Source organism: Artemia sp. Qi Xiang Cuo, chromosome 9 (assembly GCF_049724085.1).
Source record: "Artemia sp. Qi Xiang Cuo chromosome 9, ASM4972408v1, whole genome shotgun sequence".
Classification (NCBI taxonomy): Eukaryota; Metazoa; Arthropoda; class Branchiopoda; order Anostraca; family Artemiidae; genus Artemia; species Artemia sp. Qi Xiang Cuo.
The window spans coordinates 65,214,037-65,232,077 of record NC_142802.1 but is presented as its reverse complement, the minus strand read 5'-3'; the positions used below and the strand labels follow the sequence as shown (position 1 = coordinate 65,232,077).

Genomic DNA, 18,041 nt, shown 5'->3' with positions numbered 1-18,041 from the left:
AGGGACAAAAAAACGTTAAATTACATAGATTCAGACAAACAAACCGACAAAGACAGGCACCGGGACATGCAAACACCTGCCCAGACAAACAGGCAAAGAAAGTGAGAGAGGCAAAAATGCATACAAATACATAGATTCAGACATACAAATCAACAAAGACAGACACTAAGACAAGCAAACACCTGCCCAGACACATAGGCACAGAGAGTGAGAGAGACAATAACGCACAAAAACAAATAGATTTAGATATCCACACCGACAAAGACAGACACTGGGACATGAAAACACCAACCCAGACACGCAGGTTTAGAGAGTGAGAGAGACCAAAACGCATACAAATAAATAGATTCAAGACAAACAAACTGACAAAGACAGGCACTGGGACATGCAAACACCTGCCCAGACACACAAGCAAAGAGAGAGAGGGAGAAAAAACTCATACAAACACATAAATTCAGACATGCAAAACGACAAAGACAGGCATGTGGACATGCAAACATCCGCTCTGTCATACATGCAAAGACAGTGAGAGCCAATTGCGCATACAAATACATAGATTCACTCAAACAAGCCGACGAAGATAGGCAATAGGACAAGCAAACCCCGCCCAGGCAAACAGGCTTTGAGAATGAGAGAGACAAAAACACATACAATTACATAAATTCCAACATCTAAAATGACAAAGACATGCATGGAGACAACCAAACACCCGCCCAGAGTTTGACAGAGAGACAAAAACACATAAAAATACATAGATTCAGACACACAAACTGTCAGAGATAGGCACTGGGAGATGCAAACACCTGCCCAGACAAACAGACAAAGAGAGTGAGAGACACACAAAAATATAAACTTTAACATAGATTTAGACATGCAAACCAACAAAGACAGACACTGGGACAAGCAAAAACCTGCCCAGACACATAGGCTTAGGGAATTAGAGAGATAAAAACGCATACTAACACATAGATTCAGACATGCAATCCGACAAAGACAGACACCAGGACATGCAAACACCCGCCCAGACACACAGACTTAGAGAGTGAGAGAGACAAAAACTCAAACAAATACATAGATTCAGACAAATAAACTTACAAAGACAGGCACTGGGACATGCAAACACCTGCCCAGACACACAGGCAAAGAGAGAGAGAAACAGAACTCATACAAACACTTAAATTCTGAAATGCAAAACGATGAAGACAGGCATGAGGACATGCAAACATCCGCCCGGACACAAATGTAAAGAGAGTGAGAGCCAAAAACGCATACAAATACATAGATTCAGACACACTAACCGACAAACATAGGCACTAGGAGAAGCAAACACCCACCCCGACAAACAGGTTTAGAGAATGAGAGAGACAAAAACACACACAAACGCATAAATTCAGACATCAAAACTGACAAAGACAGGCATGGGGACAACCAAGCACCCGCCCAGACACACAGGCAAAGAGAGTGTGACAAAGAGACAAACATGCATACAAATATAAAGATTCAGACATACAAACCAACAAAGACAGGCAATGGGACAGGCAGATACCCGCCCAGACACAAAGGAAAAGAGAGTGAGAGAGAAAAAACACATACAAATGCATAGATTCCGACAAACAAACTAACAAAGACAGGAACTGGGACATGCAAACACCTGCTCAGACCCACAGGCAAAGAGAGAGAGGAGAGAGAGAGAGAGAGAGAGAGAGAGAGAGAGAGAGAGAGAGACAAAACTCAAACAAACAAAAAAATTCAGACATGCAAAACGACAAAGAGGCATGTGGACATGAAAGCACCTGCCAAGACACACAGGCTTAGAGAATGAGAGAGAGACAAAAAAACACATACAAAATACATAGATTCAGACATACAAACCGACAAAGCCATGCCCTGGGACAAGCAAACACCCGCACAGACATACAGGCAAAGAGAGTGAGAGAGACAAAAACTTATACAAATATATAGATTTAGACATACAAACAGACAAAGACAGGAACTGGGACAAGCAAACACCCACCCACACGTACAGGTAAAGAGCGTGAGAAAGACAAAAACACATACAAATACAAAGATTCAGACATAAAAACCGACAAAGACAAACCCGGAGACAAGCAAACACCTGCCCAAACACACAGGCAAAGAAAGTGAGAGAGACAAAAACACATACAAATACATAGACTGAGACATACAAACTGCCAAAGACACGCACTGGAACAAGCAAACCCCCGGCCAGACACACAGACACAGAGAGCGAGAGATACAAAAAACACATACAAATATATAGATTCTGACATACAAACCAACAAAGACAGGCACTAGGAGAAGCAAAAACCAGCGCAGACACACAGACAAAGAGAGTGAGAGAGATAAAAAAAACACATACAAATATATTCAAACCGACAAAGACAGATACTGAGACAAGAAAACACCCGACCAGACACACAGGCAAAGAGAATCAGAGAGACAAAAATACACACAAATAAATAGATTCAGACATACAAACTAACAAAGACAAACACTGAGACAAGCCAACACCTGCCCAGACACACCCGCAAAAGAGAGTGAGAGAGACAAAAACACATACAAATACATAGATTCAGACATACAAACAGACAAAGTTAGTGCTGCACTGGGACAAGCAAACACCAACCCAGACACAGAGGCAAAGAGAGTGAGAAAACAAAAACGCATACAAACACATAGATTTAGACAGACAAACAGACAAAGGCACTGGGAGAACCAAACACCCGCCCAGACACACAGGCAAAGAATGTGAGAGAAACATAAACACATACAATTATATAGATTCAGACTTACAAACCGACAACGACAGGCCGTGGGACAAACAAACACCCGCCCAGACACGTAAGCATTGAGAGTGAGAGAGACAAATAACACAACAATTGCCCAGACACACGGGCAAAGAGAGTGAGAAAGACAAAAAAGCATACAAACACATAGATTCAGACATACAGATAGACAAAAACTTTCAGTGGGAGAAGCAAACACCCGCCCCGACACACAAGTAAAGAGAGTGAGAGAGACAAAAAAAAACACATACAAAAATATAGATTCAGAAATACAAACCGATAAAGCCATGCACTGTGACACACAGGCAAAAAGATTGAGAGGGACAAAAACACATAAAAATATATCGATTCAAACATATAAACTAACAAAAACAGGCACTGGGACAAGAAAACACCAACCCAGACGCACAGGCAAAGAGAGTGAGAGAAAAAAATTGCATCCAAACATATAGATTCAGACATACAAACCAAAATGACAGGCAGACATCGGGAGTGAGAGAGACAAAAAACATACGAATATATAGATTCAGACATACAAACTAACAAAGACAAGTACTGGGAGAAGCAAACAGCCTCCCAGACACACAAACAGAGAGTTTAAGAGAGATAAAGAAACACATACAAATACATACAAACCGAAAAAGACAGGCAGTGGGACAAGCAAACACCCGTCCAGACACACAGGAATAGAGAGTGAGAGACAAAAACGCATAAAAACACATAGATTCAGACATAAAAACAGACAAAGACAGGCACGGGTAGAAGCAGACACCCGCCCAGACACACCGGCAAAGAGAGTGAGAGAAACAGAGACACATACAAATATATAGATTCAGACATAAAAACTGACGCAGACAGGCAGTGGGAAAATCAAACACCCACCTAGACACACATGCAAAGAGATTGAGAGAAACGAGAAACACAATACCTGCCAAGACACACAGGAAAAGAGAGTGAGGGAGGCGAAAACACATACAAACACATAGATTCAGACATACAAACAGACTGAGACTGGCAGTGGGAGAAGCAAACACACACCCAGACACACAGGCAAAGAGAGTGAAAGAAACATAAACGCATATAAACATATGGATTCAGACTTACCAGCCGACCAAGATATGCAGTGGGACAAACAAACATCCCTCCAGACACACAAGCAAAGAGAGTGAGACAGACAAAAAAACATACATATATATAGATTCAGACATACAAACCGAAACAGATATGCACTTGGACAAGCAGACATCCACCCAGACACCCGGGCAAAGAGTGTGAGAGAGACAAAACATATACAAACAAATAATTCATACATACACAAACAAACCAAGACTGACATTGGGAAAAGTAAAAACTAGCCCAGACACACAGGCTTAGAGAATGAGAGAGACCAAAACGCATGGAAATAAATAGATTCAGACAAACAAACTGACACAGACAGGCACTGGGACATGAAAACACCCGCCCGGACACATACATTGAAACATAAAAACCATAGGGTTCTCCCACATGCCCCCCCGCCTTTGTCGGTTTGTATGTCTAAATCTATATATTTGTATGCGTTTTTGTCTCTCTCACTCTCTATGCCTGTGGGTCTGGGAGAATGTTTGCTTCTTCCACTGCCTGCCTTTGTCTGTTTGTATGTCTGAATCTTTGTGTTTGTGTGTGTTTTTGTCTCTCTCACTCTCTTTGCCTGTGTGTCTTTGCAGGTGTCGTATTTTTCGTCTCTCTCACTCTCTTTGCTTGTTTGTGTAGGTGGGTGTTTGCTTGTACCACTGCCTGTCTTTGTCGGTTTGAATGTCTGAATCTGTATACTTCTATGTGTTTTTGTTTCTCTGACTCTCTATGCCTGCATGTCCTGGCGGGTGTTTGCCTCTTCCAGTCCCTGTATTTGTCTGTTTTTATGACTGAATCAATGTGTTTTTATGCGTCTTTTGTCTCTGTCACTCTCTTTTCCTGTGTGTTTGGGTGGGTCGATGCTCTTCTCAGTGTTTGTCTTTGTTGGTTTGTATGTCTGAATCTATATATTTGTATGTTTTTTTGTCTCTCTCACTCTCTTAGCCTGTGTTTAAGGGTGGGTGTTTGCTTTTCCCACTGCCTTTCTTTTTCGGTTTGTATATATTTAAATGTGTTTTTTTATCGCTATCTCTCTCTTTGTTTGTTTGTCTGGGAGGGTATTTGCTTCTCCCAGTACCTGTCTTTGTCGGTTTGTATGTCTGAATCTATATATTTGTATGTTTTTTTGTCTCTTTCACTCTCTGGGCTTGTATGTCTTGGCGGGGGCTTGCTTGTTCCAGTGCCTGTCTTTGTCGGTTTCTGTGTCTGACTCATGTATTTGTATGTGTTTTGTCTCTCTCACTCTCACTGCCTGTGTGTCTGGGCAGGTTTTTGCCTGTGCTCCGGGTTTGTCTTTGTCGGTTTGTATGTCTGAATCTATATATTTGTATGTATTTTTGTCTCTCTCACTCTCTTTGCCTGTTATTCTGGGTGGGTGTTTGCTTGTCCAACTGCCTATCATTGTCGGTTTGCATTTCTGAATCTATATATTTTTATGTGTTTTTGCCTCTCTTACTCTCTTTGCCTGTATGTCTGGGTGGGTGTTTGTCGGTCTTTGTGCCTGTCTTTGTCGGTTTGTATGACTGAATCTATGTATTTGCATGTGTTTTTTTCTCTCTTACTCTCTTTTCCTTTGTTTCTGGGTGGCTGTTTGCCTGTCCCAGTGCCTGTCTTTGTTGCTTTGTATGTCTAAATCTATTTATTTGTATGTGTTTTTGTCTCTCATGATCTCTTTGCCTGTTTGTCTGGACGGATGTTTGCCTGTCCCAATGCTTGTCTTTATCGGTTTCTGTGTCTTAGTCAATGTATGTGTATGTGCTTTTGCCTCTCTATCTCTTATTCTCTTTTCCTGTGTGTCCAGGTGGGTGTTTGGTTGTCCCACACCTGTCTTTGTTGGTATTCATGTCTGAATTTATGTGTTTGTATGTGTTTTTTTCTCTCTCACTCTCTAAGCCTGTTTGACTGGGTGGTTGTTTGCTTTTCCTGTCTTTGTCGGTTTGTTTGTGTGAATCTATGTACTTGTATGCGTTTTTGTCTCTCACCTTCTTTGTATGTGTCTGGGCGGGTGTTTGCATGTCCACATGCCTGTCTTTGTCGGTTTGCATGTTTAAATTTATGTGTTTCTATTCATTTTTGTCTCTCTCACTCTTTTAGCCTATGTGTATGGGCAGGTGTTTGCATATCCCAGTGCCTGTCTTTGTCAGTTTGTTTGTATCAATGTATATATTGGTACACGTTTTTGTCCCTCTTACTCTCTAGACCTGTGTGTCTGGGTGGGTGTTTGAATGTCCCAGTGTCTGTCTTTGTCGGTTTGCATGTCTGAATCTATGTTTTTGTATGTGTTTTTATCTCTCTCACTCTCTAGCCCTTTGTGTCTGGGCAGGTTTTTCCTTGTGCTGTTGTCTGTCTTTGTATTTATGTGTGTCTGAATCTGTGTATTTGTATGCATTTTGTCTCTCTCACTCTCTTTGCCTGTGTGTATTGGCAGGTATTTGTATTTCCCAGTGCCTGTCTTTGTCGGTTTGTTTGTCTGAATTTAAATATTTGTACGCGCGTTTGTCTCTCTCACGCTCTTTGCTTGTGTGTTTGGGCGATGGTTTGAATGTCCCAGTGTCTGTCTTTGTCATTTTGTATGTCTGAATCTATATATTTCTATGTGTTTTTGTCTCCCTGACTCTTTAAGTCTGTTTGTCTCGGCGGGTGTTTGCATTTACCAGTGCCTGTCTTTGTCGGTTTGCATGTCTGATTCTGTGTGTTTGTATTTTTTTTATCTCTCTCACTCTCTAAGCCTGATTGTCTTGGCGGGTGTTTGCTTCTCCCAATGCCTGTCTTTGTCAGTTTGCATGTCTGAATCTATGTATTTGCCTGTGTTTTTTGTCTCTCTCACTCTCTAAAGCATATAGGTCTGGGCGTATTTTTGTATGTCCTAGTGCATTTCTTTGTTGGTTTGTATGTCTGAATCTATGTATATGTATGCGTTTTTGTCTCTCTCAGTTTCTAACCCTGTGTTTCTGGGTGGGTAATTACATGTTTCAGTGCCTGTCTTTGTTGATTTGTATGTCTGAATCTCTGTATTTGTATTTCTTTTTGTATCTCTCACTCTCCAAACCTGTGTGTCTGGGTGGGAGTTTGCTTGTATCAGTGCCTGTCTTTGTCGGTTTACATGTGTGAATCTATGTGTTTGTATGTGTTTTCTCTCTCTCACTCTCTTTGCCTTTGTGTCTGGGTGGATATTTGCATGTCCCAGTGTCTGTCTTTGTCGGTTTGTTTGCCTGAATTTATGCAATTGTATGTGTTTTGTCTCTCTCACTCTCTTTTACTGTGTGTTTGGGTGGGTGTTTGCCTGTCCCAGTATATGTCTGTCGGTTTGCATGTCTAATTATATGTGAATGTATGTGTTTTTGTCTCTCTCACTCTCTTTGACTATGCATCTGGGCGGATGTTTGCGTGTTTCCTTTTCTGACTCTGTGCGATTGCAAGTTTTTTTGTCTCTCTATCAACATGCCTGTTTGTCTGAACGGGTGTTTACATGTTTCCTTGTCTAAATCTGTGCGATTGTAGGTGTTTTTTTCTTTTGTGAGCTATTGAAGTCAACTTTACTAAGACCCTACCTGAATATTCTATGTGAAATCAGATTTATTGAAGTCAACTTTGCTAAGGACTTACCATTAGTTTTTGAGAAATCAAGAAATTCAATACTAATATGATTTTAATCTTTTCGGTTGATCGTTTTATTGGACTTGGTTAAATATGCCTCTGAACTTGAAAATTAGAAGTCCTATCTATATTTAATGTCTTCAGCTTGTTTTTATTTTATTTCTAATTATATCCAATATCTAATTAAATTATAGTGTCTAATTATATTTAATGTCCTTATTTTTTTCTAAGAAAAATCCAAAGTAAATTTCAAAAATGAGCTTGGATTAATGTTTAAAACTCACTCTGATCTATCAAATGATATCATGACTATCGACATTAACAAACAAAACAATAACATATTATTGTTCGGCTGAATGTAAATAAAAAGTGTTGTTCAAGTCACACTACACTGGTTTAACTTTTCAGTTACTTAAAAAGACAGTATAGTTATTTATAATGATAATAACCTCACGCAGAAAAGTGTCTCACAATTTTTTTTGTGCTTAACATGTAAGTTATTTTGATGTGCTACAATATCATTCGAAATGCGAACTTAGCTTCCCAGTGACTTTTTGGTAATACTATTTAAAGGCTTTAAAAACATGAAAAATATGATGTGACACTTTAAAAAACATTGCTAAATAGCTCCTGTAACTTCTCAGATTTCAAAATAAGCCAGTTAAACACTTTTGAATCAGTTTTACACTTCTGAACCATTTAAAAATCTTCAGGACTTGTATCATTTACTTCATAGTACCCCAGTAACATTGCTTAAAATTTATTCGACTATATTAAGTTCATTAGAATGTTTTAAAAACTTTATTTTCGTTTTCAGAAAAAAATGTGGCTTCATGTTTCAAACGGTGTATTAGAGCTAAAATCTATATTTACAGTAACTTCTCAGGGTTCAAAATAAGCCAGTTAAGCACTTTTGAATCAGTTAGACACTTCTGAACCAGTTAAAAAAACGTTCGGGACTTGTATCATTTCCTTCATAATACCCCCGTAACATTGCTTAAAATTTATTTTACTCTATTAAGTTCATTAGAATGTTTTAAAAAGCTTATTTTAGTTTTCGGGAAAATAGATTTATTGAAGTCAACTTTACTAAGACCTTACCAACATTTTCTACAAACCCACAATATTCTCCTAATTGTTTTTAATCTTTTCTGTTGATTGTTTCATTAGACTTGGTTAAATATGCCTCTGAACAGCCTTTGCAAAATCAGATTTATTGAAGTCAAATTTAACAAGAGCTTGCCAACATTTTCTGAAAAAAAAATCAAGAAATTCCAAACTATTTTCTAATGTTTGACCTGAGGTGCTGTAAATTATTCAAGATACATATCAAGTCATTTGTCTTTTAATGGTGATTTTGAATATCTTTCATTTATTTCGTTTAAGTTAATCCATCAAAAAGTATGAGAAACCGTACTAAATAAAGAAGGGCTTGAGGTAGAGCTACAGAATTAAAAACACGACTTTCTTGTTAAAAAATCCCGGAGATAAATCACCTACCAAATCGTTCAGATATTAAAATAACTCTTTTAATGACGGAAAATTTTAATATCGACTTTCAAAATTTCATTCTACGTCATCAGTGATAAAACAATTGAACTGTTTGAACATAAAACAATAAAAACCTTTTCCTATTTCCATATATCAAAAGAATGCTTATTATATATTTATCATTTAAAAATCACCATCATAATTTTAATATATATTTTATAACACGTTTACATAAAGGCATTTAAATTAGCTCAAAATATATTTGGATGAAATCTGCTAATAATCAAGAAAGCGGAACAGTTTAAAACTCCCCCTATTTCACGGTCTATTGAACCTGATACGAAGTTAGAAAGAGACAGAGGTTTGGATAAAAACAGATAACTTGAATGGAAGTAAGTAGTTTAGAAGGAAAGTAGAGCTGATGTACTTGAGGATAATCGCTTAAAAAGATATCTAAATTAATTAATTTAGATCTAAAGTAATATCTAAATTTATCTAAAGTAATATCTAAATTAATTATTTAGAAACCATTTGATTATAAAGAGCAACTTACATCGAAGAATTGGTTAACGCCATATTGATTGTCTATAATGTCAACTGTATACTATTCAATCTGAAAAGCAGGCCGTCCAGAACCTTACCTAACCTACCTTAGCTACTCACCTATGCAACATTTTTCCCCAACCCCTCACCTTTATCGGCTTAGTAGATATTAGAGGTACTGTTTTTACATAGCGGTGTTGCATTATATTCCTTTCTATAAAGTAGGTCAAATTCTTTTAACCCTTTTCTCTGATTGTAAATTTAAAAAATTATTCCCATTCTGTGTCCATGCGCGAAAAATATGATAAATTCTTGAAGAAATAACTTAATGCTCACCCGGCGTCACAGGCTGTTTTTAGATCTAGTTTCTTACATGAGTAGATTTATCGTCGTACCGTTCGCGTGTAAATATATTCATGGTCAGAATATACGGTGATACTCTGGAAGGTGTCCAATTGTCTTCCATATATGGTGTTAGCCCTGTAACCGTATATGTATTACTACTTCTGACACCCTTTTTTGAGTAGTTGACGCACTGGTTTGAGAATTCTTTGTCCAGGGGGCACGGGTTTAATCCCAGGCATAGCCAGTTATTTGGTTTTGGACAGGGATCAGTGGCGTGACTCTGTAATCTCAGGTAGAGTTGACCCAGCTCTAAATGGGTACCTGGAGAAGATCTGGGTAAGATAAGCAGGAAGAGTGTGCGAAATCACCGGATGGTGGGCTTCCAACCCCCCCCCCCCATTGCACTTCCTGGCTGAAGGGCCAAAAAACGGAGATCAGCACCGTTGGTTTTGATATTAAGGTTCTAGTGCTGTCTTACTTTTTTACTTACCCTTTTTCGACGGTTTTTAGGCTATCTTTCCACATTCCCCTAAATTTGTTTTCTTAATTAACTTTTATCATTGAGATTAATCGAAATCATAGTTACCATTTCTGAATCAGCTTCAAATATGAATTTTATCTGGCTTGAAATTAAAAAAGGCGTTTTAAATTTTCGGTTACTATGGGCTCAATTTCGTTCTTTACTACGTTACAGCCATTGCCGCAACCATAATAATGTCACTTATCACTTTCATTAAAAATTTTTTTTGGTTTTAACATATATCACACACATAAAAAAATTCTTTAGCTTTTTCTTTTTAGTCTTTAAGTCTAGGTCTAAAATGAACCTTTTTTTAGTTTTAACATATATTACACACAGAGAAAAAGCCTTCATCTTTTTCTTAGTGAGTCCTAGTGAAGACCGAACAACGCTGTCATCACTTTTTCCCAAACTGTTCTTTAAAGTAATTTTCACCTTAATACCCTTTGCTTTAGTAATAACCTTCTTAGACTTACTGTATGGTGGTCGCATAAACTCTGGAGGGGGCTCATTGGATTGGAAAGCAGATGTTTTAGTACCCTTTTTAAAAGTCAGAGTGATCGGGGGTAGCCAACCCCCCCCAAGGTCGTATTTTCCACAAATGCATCTGATGTATATTTTGAGATAGCCATTTGTTCAAAAATAGTCCAAAAATCATATAATAAGGCCTTTGGGGTTGACAGAATCCCCCGGATTCTGGGAGTAAGGGTTGTAAGTTATGCTCCTGCGGCATATAAGGTTTTTAAGGAAAGTGTGGTCGTGTGAACTTTAGAAGAGGTTCATTTGATTGGAAATGCATAGTTCTAGTTCCTTTTTAAGAGTCAAACATGATGGAGAGCAATAAGCACCCCCTTCCCTGACTTACTCTTTCCCCAAAACGCATTCAATTGAAATTACGAGATTGCCATTTTGTTATCAATAGTCAAAAACTCATATAACCACGTCTTTAGGGTGGACACAATGGCAAGAGCCCATGGGCAAGGGTTGTAAGTTTTGCCGCGGGGCATATAAGGTTTAAATGGAACGGGTGGTCATATAAACTTTGAATCGGACGGAGCTCATTTGATTGGAGGTTGGAAGATTTAGGGCCCTTTTAAGAGTCAAAAGTTAATGGAGGGCCACCAGCCCCCCCCCCCCAATCCTATCATTCCGCAAAACACATCCGATCAATATCGTAAAAGAGCTATTTTGTTCAGTATTTTTTAAAGTTCCATTAATTTCGTCTTTGGGGATCTCAACCTCCCCACAATCCTCAGGACCAGGGCTGTAAGTTAGGCAATTCGTTCATTGTATACACATTGTATATGTTATTTAGAAAGGTATACACTTTACTTTCCAAGAAGATGAAGGGAATTCAGGTGAACCTTTCAGAGAATGCTGAGGGGAGTGTTGAACTAAATCAAAACACGTTATGTGTATACAGATTGTCAAAAGTGCGTAACACAGGAATAACTGAGTATATTAATTGGAAAATTCCGGAAGTGATAAGGGAGATAATCAAAAAGGCAATATTTCCATGCTACCAATACTGCTACAACTACCCACACTACCAATGCCACATTATTCCATTTACAGTATTGAGGGGATATTTAAATTAAATCAAAAGACGCTAGGTGCATGCATAGTGTCAAAATAGCGTACCTCAAGAATTGATTTCGGTATAAAGGCAATATGCGCACACTACTGCTAATACTACTGTTCCTGCTAAATTTACTACTACCACTACAACTATTTCTATCGTAACTACTTGTAAGGCTAAGAGCATTGAGATGAAACTTCAGGAAGTATGTGAACATAAAGGTTATCAAAAGGACATATCAGCATGGTCATAGGAGCTGAAAATTTCAGCGTGTGTTGAAAGGAATGTTGAAGAAACCAAAGGTGCTATGCGCATACTGCTACTTATGCTTCTACAACTATTACTGCTGCGCAAGCTAAGGGTATTAAGGTGAAGCTTTTAAGGAAAATTTATGCAGATGTTGAACTAAATCAAAACAAACTATGAGCATGTAGACTTTCAAAAAGGTGACAAAGCAAGATCTGAAGAACATTTTTTCTTATGAAGTTAGATCTTTAAGGGTAATTTGTGGGGATTTTGAACTAGCCAGAAGGCACTATTTGCATTCTTTTAATACTACCGCTAAGGTTACTGTAACTAATGACGCTAAGAGTATTAAGGTGAAACTTTTAGGGAACGTTTAGGAGGTGTCTCAATTAAACGAAAAAACAATAGGCATGCAGGTATTCAAAAAGGTATACAAGCAATATCATATTCAGCACTATCTCTATAATAGCTGGAAATATCTTTGAAACTTTTAAAGGAGCTAATTTGATTCAAAATTAAACGTTCTAAAAGAGATTGGAGGGCAAGCAGTCTTTCTCTCAATTCCATTCATTTTCCAAACGCATCCAGTCAAAATTTTTAAACATCTATTTTGTTCAGCATTGTAGAATGGTCCAGCAACTGGGGGTATTCAGTTGAAGCTTCTGGGGCTGCTACTATTACTACTTCTGCTCTTACAATTTAAATAAATAAAAAGAGTGTAAGTGTATCTAGGTTGTCAAAGACCACAGATAAAATCTTTTGGGAATGATTAAAAGTTTTATTTTTCAGGTAAACTTCAGGAGTTATAAAATTAAATTAAAAAACACTGTTTGTGTCAGTATTAGAAATTGTTGAAAAAGTTTCTCCAACATACAAATAGCAACCCAATTTATGGATTCTTATAGAAAAAAACTGAAAAGATATAAGATATATTTTTTTTTCATGAAAAAGACTACGGTACGTCAGTAAAAAATGAACAGAAATTAATTCAAAAAACGTTTTCCACAAAACAAATTTTTCAAAGGAAAGTAAAGAGCTCCATAAAGCCAAAAACGATCAGAATTAATGTCAAATAATCTTCCATGCGTATAACTACCACAAATCACAAGCAATAAATAATTGAAACTCAAAATAAACAAAAATTATAATAAATGTTCGAACTAAACTCAAAACGAGCAAAAATTAACATGAGTACCTAATAACCCCCATGCCTTCTCAAGACGCATAATATGTACTTTTCTGAAAACAAAAAAAGTTTTGAATGATTTCACTTTTTTTACTTTCATAAATAAAAAAATAACAAAAATTTAAGGAATAAATATCAGCATATGTCAATTAAACTGACAATCCAAGGTCATTTGTTTTTTTGTTTTGTTTTTTTTTCAGGAAAGTGCAAATTATGTTCCGGTCTTGGGGGGTTATTAGCCCAACTCATGTTAATTTTTACTCGTTTTGAGTTTGATTCGAATATTTATTGTAATTTTTGTTTGTTTTGAGTTTCAATTATTTATTATTAGCGATTTGTGGTAGTTTTACGCTTGGAAGATTGTTTAACATTATTTCTGCTCGTTTTTGGCTCAATGGAGCTCTTTACTTTTCTTTGAAAAACTTGTATATGTGGAAAAATCTTTAATACTCAATGGTAACACCAGGACCGCACGCGTTAAACGAAAGCAAAACACTCAGATAACTCTATTGCACTTTTTAACTTAGCTTTTAACTCTGTATATGAAGTGTAAGGTGGCAAGTCAATTCGATTGAAACAAGTATGGGCTCTAGGTAAGTGATCGCTTTTACCCCAACGCTCGATTGTAAATAATCTACCAGTCCATCCTTGACGAAGCCCTTTGAAACCATCTACAGGGACACGAGGTGTTCCAGTGACAAATTGAAGTAACTTGAGTCGTTCCTCTGCCGTAAATGAAAGTACAGCTTCCCAAAACCAAAGAATAACTGGATGGTTCTGAAAATATCCTCTAGTGTAATCCGTATTCTCTTTCCAGTCATTCACATCCACTTCATTAATACCACAAAGGAGAAGTTCAAGCTCGTTTTCATTGAAAATCTCAATTTTTTCGATGGGTACAACCTCGTTGAATCCTTGTCGAAATTCCTTCATTTGAGACTCAATACGAGTCACGAAACGCCTTTCCAGAAGAGCGTTTACATACTGATGTTTATTTTTGTTTGTAACAGGAATATTGGATCCACCTGGAAGGAGGTTTACTTGGTGGAAAAAGCCCATTGACTCTTCATCAGTCGAAAAAGTTAATCCTAAATCCGTTGGATCGTTTTCAAGGATCCACTTCAAGGATTTATAGTATATTATATCAGCTTCTTTTATGTCTTCAATTTCTATTTTCTTCTTTAACATTGTCTTATAAACAGGACGAGTAAAAAAAACAAACAGCATTTTACCGTGATAAGCAGCCATGCCAGCTAATCTTCCAAGAAATTCGAAGTATATCAAGTGTGTTTCATTGCAAAGGCCACTAAGATGATTGACCTCGAGCTGAAAATTATCCATCGATGAATACTTGAAAAGTCCGTAGTCTGGATTACATAGCTTTTTTGAAATGAGATAGAACCATTCCCTTGTCAATCCACCTAGATCGAAACCTTTTTCTCCAATAAATTCAACACGCAGATTTGCTCGCAGCGCTTCTGGATTTGTAACTCTTGATATTGCCTGACAAGATTCATTTACAATTGAATCCCTGGAAACAAAAAGCGTGAAATGTTTTGGAAAAATCCAGCCAAATTTGGGTGATTTTGGCAGTGATTTCTTGAAGATTTTATACTTTTCACTGAAACTTCTCGGGTACTTAATTTGTGTTTTCGCAATTTGTTGGTCTGAGAGTGTCTCTTTGTCGCCAACAAAAGTTTTATTTTTTTTTATTTTGGGGAAAAGGCCCAGGAACATATTTTTACGCGGGACAGTCGATTATTGATACTCGCTGTAATGGACGTTGAGCCTTCTTCGGATATTCTTGAAACAATTCCCTTCATTGATCGTTGCTCTCTATCTCCTTGCTTTAACATGTAAAAATATTATCAAACACTTCTTGTTTCAGTCTCAAATGAAGTATCAAAAACGTAACAAAAAATAAAACTAATTCTAAAATCTTTCCCGTATTTTTCTTGTTTAAATTAAAAGATTATTGCTCAGATACCAAATATTGCTCAGATACCATAAATATTTTTTCAGTTTGTAACTTTAGTGATTCTGAACTGAAAACTGAAATAGAATAATTTTGTTCATGTTTTACGTCACGTCACTCTTTACGTCATATATGGTTATTAGTACACAATCGGTGTTAGGTATTATCACTTATTACGTTATATGTGGTCATTAGTAGATGAATAAACATCAAAAATGCAGGTTTTTTGTTTGAAGTGATTCTAAATTTTCTATTTTTAATTTTTTTTGTTTTTTAATTAAAAAAGACACTAGAACTTTTAATTTCCCTTTGAATGAGCCCTTTCGCGAACTTCTAGGACCAAGAGGTCAATGCGATCACCCCTGGGAAAAAAACAACAAATAAACACGCATCCGTGATCTTTCTTCTGACAAAAAATATAAAATTCCACATTTTTGCAGATAGGAGCTTGAAACCTCTACAGTAAGATTCTCTGATACGTTGAATTTGATGGTGTGATTTTCATTAAGATTCTGTGACTTTTAGGGGATGTTTTCCCTTTTTTCAAAAATAAGGCAAATTTTCTCAGGCTCGTATCTTTTGATGAGTAAAATTAAACTTGATGAAACTTATATATTATAAATCAACATAAGAATTCGATTCTTTTCATGTATCTATTCAATTCAATTCAGATTGGTTTTATTAACACTTTACACTTAAATTACAAATACTCACTAATACATTTAACAAACAAATTCTGGGCCATAATCCATAATAATTGGCCCTCTAGGTCAGTCCTGTTGAGGAAACATTATATCACACTTTTGAATATATCACAATGTTGCGGTCCTCCACATGCCTACCAGCATGAACTCAAACCACCTCCATACTTTAGAAATACCAATAATAAAACTCAACTTAAATTTCCAATTCAATGGGATAATACATGATCTGGTATAGCTTATAAATTTATAATAAAAATGAAATTATTAATTTAACATTATACATTTTTTTATCGATTTTCATTTATTTTTAATCATAAAAAATAATATCAAATTATTTGCTACTATTAACGGTTATTGCTCAGACGCTTTTTTAAATTTAATTTGAATGAAGCAAGACTAGGTTTTCATCTTAATTCCTGTGGTAGACCATTCCACACTCGTGAACATAAAATGTCCAAAGAAAAATCAGACCGAACGCATGGCGTAAACGGGCAACAGGCGTAAACCAACAGGCTTCTATCTCGTGATCTTCCCTGACGTGTTTCAACTTATGAAAAAATTTCTGAGAAGTATTTTGGTAATAGAGAATGAAAATATTTGTAAACGAAAACTGAACAATTAAACACTTCCAAACTATAATTAGGTTTAATACTTTTTAATTTATTTTATTAATAATAATCGTATGAACTTTAAATGTCGCCAGCCATACAAGAGGGCAATGTCAGATAAGTGATTGAATCAGTGCGAAGTACAAAACACGAAAGATTTTAATAAGAAAAAAATGCTATAGTTTTTTTAATTTTCAGATATCTTACAATTTTTAGCCCAACCGCTACAGAATTTTGTTTCAAAGGCAGATTTGCATCGATGCACACCCCCAGGTACTTGACAGATGTACCATCCGGTCTCTGAATAACCCCTCTAGACGTTTCGATACCTTTAGAAGATGGCTTGAGCCTTCTTACTTGTAAAAATAACAAAACATGGGAATTTTTTACATTTGCCGTCATATTGTCAGTATCCTTCTACAAATAAACATACTCCATTTTTTCTTGTTGTCGATGAACCAGTCCCTCACCATCCTCATTGGCACATCCAATGATGGTGTCGTCTGCAAAGCCCAGGAAAACTTCGTCAGAATTTAAATCTAGACTTGGGTTAGACAATGAAGTGCTATGGCACAAAATGTAGCAACGAACTAATAGTCCAGGACTTTAAGCTCAAAAAAGTGTCGAACCCGGACAAAATTGCAATATAAACGAAAATGGTACCAAAATGATCAGAAAAAAATTCTGTACAATATACAGAAAGTCCCCATAAATCCGAGTGGGGAGAGTACCCGAAAAACAGGGCAAACGAGGGAAATGCGGGGAAAATGGGAAAAATGCCGAACATGCCCAGAAGATAGTTTAAAGTGAGTTTTCTGAGGTTTTCACATACGCTGATTACGAAATTGACATATAAAATTCAGTATAGAAAAAGAGTACTACGGAAAACGGGGGAACAGGGGAAAGAGGGGAGAAAAGAGAAGAATACAGGGTAGGGGTAGAAAGCGGTTTGAAAGATATTTTCTGGGGTATTCCTATCTGGTGATTACGAAGTTGAGAACTAAAATCATATAAAAAAATCGATTAACATAAAACGGAGAAATGGGGGGGAGGGAGGGTAAAAAGGGAAATATACAGAGTAGGGGTAGAAAGCATGTGGAAATGTTTACAAATGTTAATACAGCAGATCTATAGAGGTTCGGCTACCCCATAGGTTTGGAAAAGGCGCAAAAAAAAACTCGAGAAAGAAATACGGAAGGATACTGAAATTACTTTATTCCGTATTCTTCGCCGTTATCAACAAGCGCGTGGGTTCGTCAACATAATCCTGTTCTATTTTCCCCTTTTCCCCTGTTTTTCGGGTACTCGCCCCACTCGGATTTATGGG

The 18,041-nt window shown here is 36.9% G+C and overlaps 2 protein-coding genes across 2 annotated transcripts in view; one reads left to right on the top strand and one right to left on the bottom strand.

Moving 5' to 3' along the window:
* The window catches only part of LOC148948940 (guanine nucleotide-binding protein subunit beta-5-like), a 230,864-nt gene that overhangs the window by 9,762 nt on the left and 203,061 nt on the right, over positions 1-18,041 (top strand). The gene's annotated exons all lie outside the window — the stretch shown is intronic.
* Positions 13,905-15,164, bottom strand: LOC148948944 (E3 ubiquitin-protein ligase NEDD4-like). The gene has a single exon (XM_089094546.1). It carries the CDS (start codon positions 15,162-15,164, stop codon positions 13,905-13,907), a length of 1,260 nt encoding a protein of 419 aa, XP_088950672.1.

Excerpts from the sequence above, each read along its gene's own strand:
- LOC148948944 (XM_089094546.1), bottom strand. The coding sequence starts at position 15,164 with ATGTTCCTGGGCCTTTTCCCCAAAATAAAAAAAAATAAAACTTTTGTT.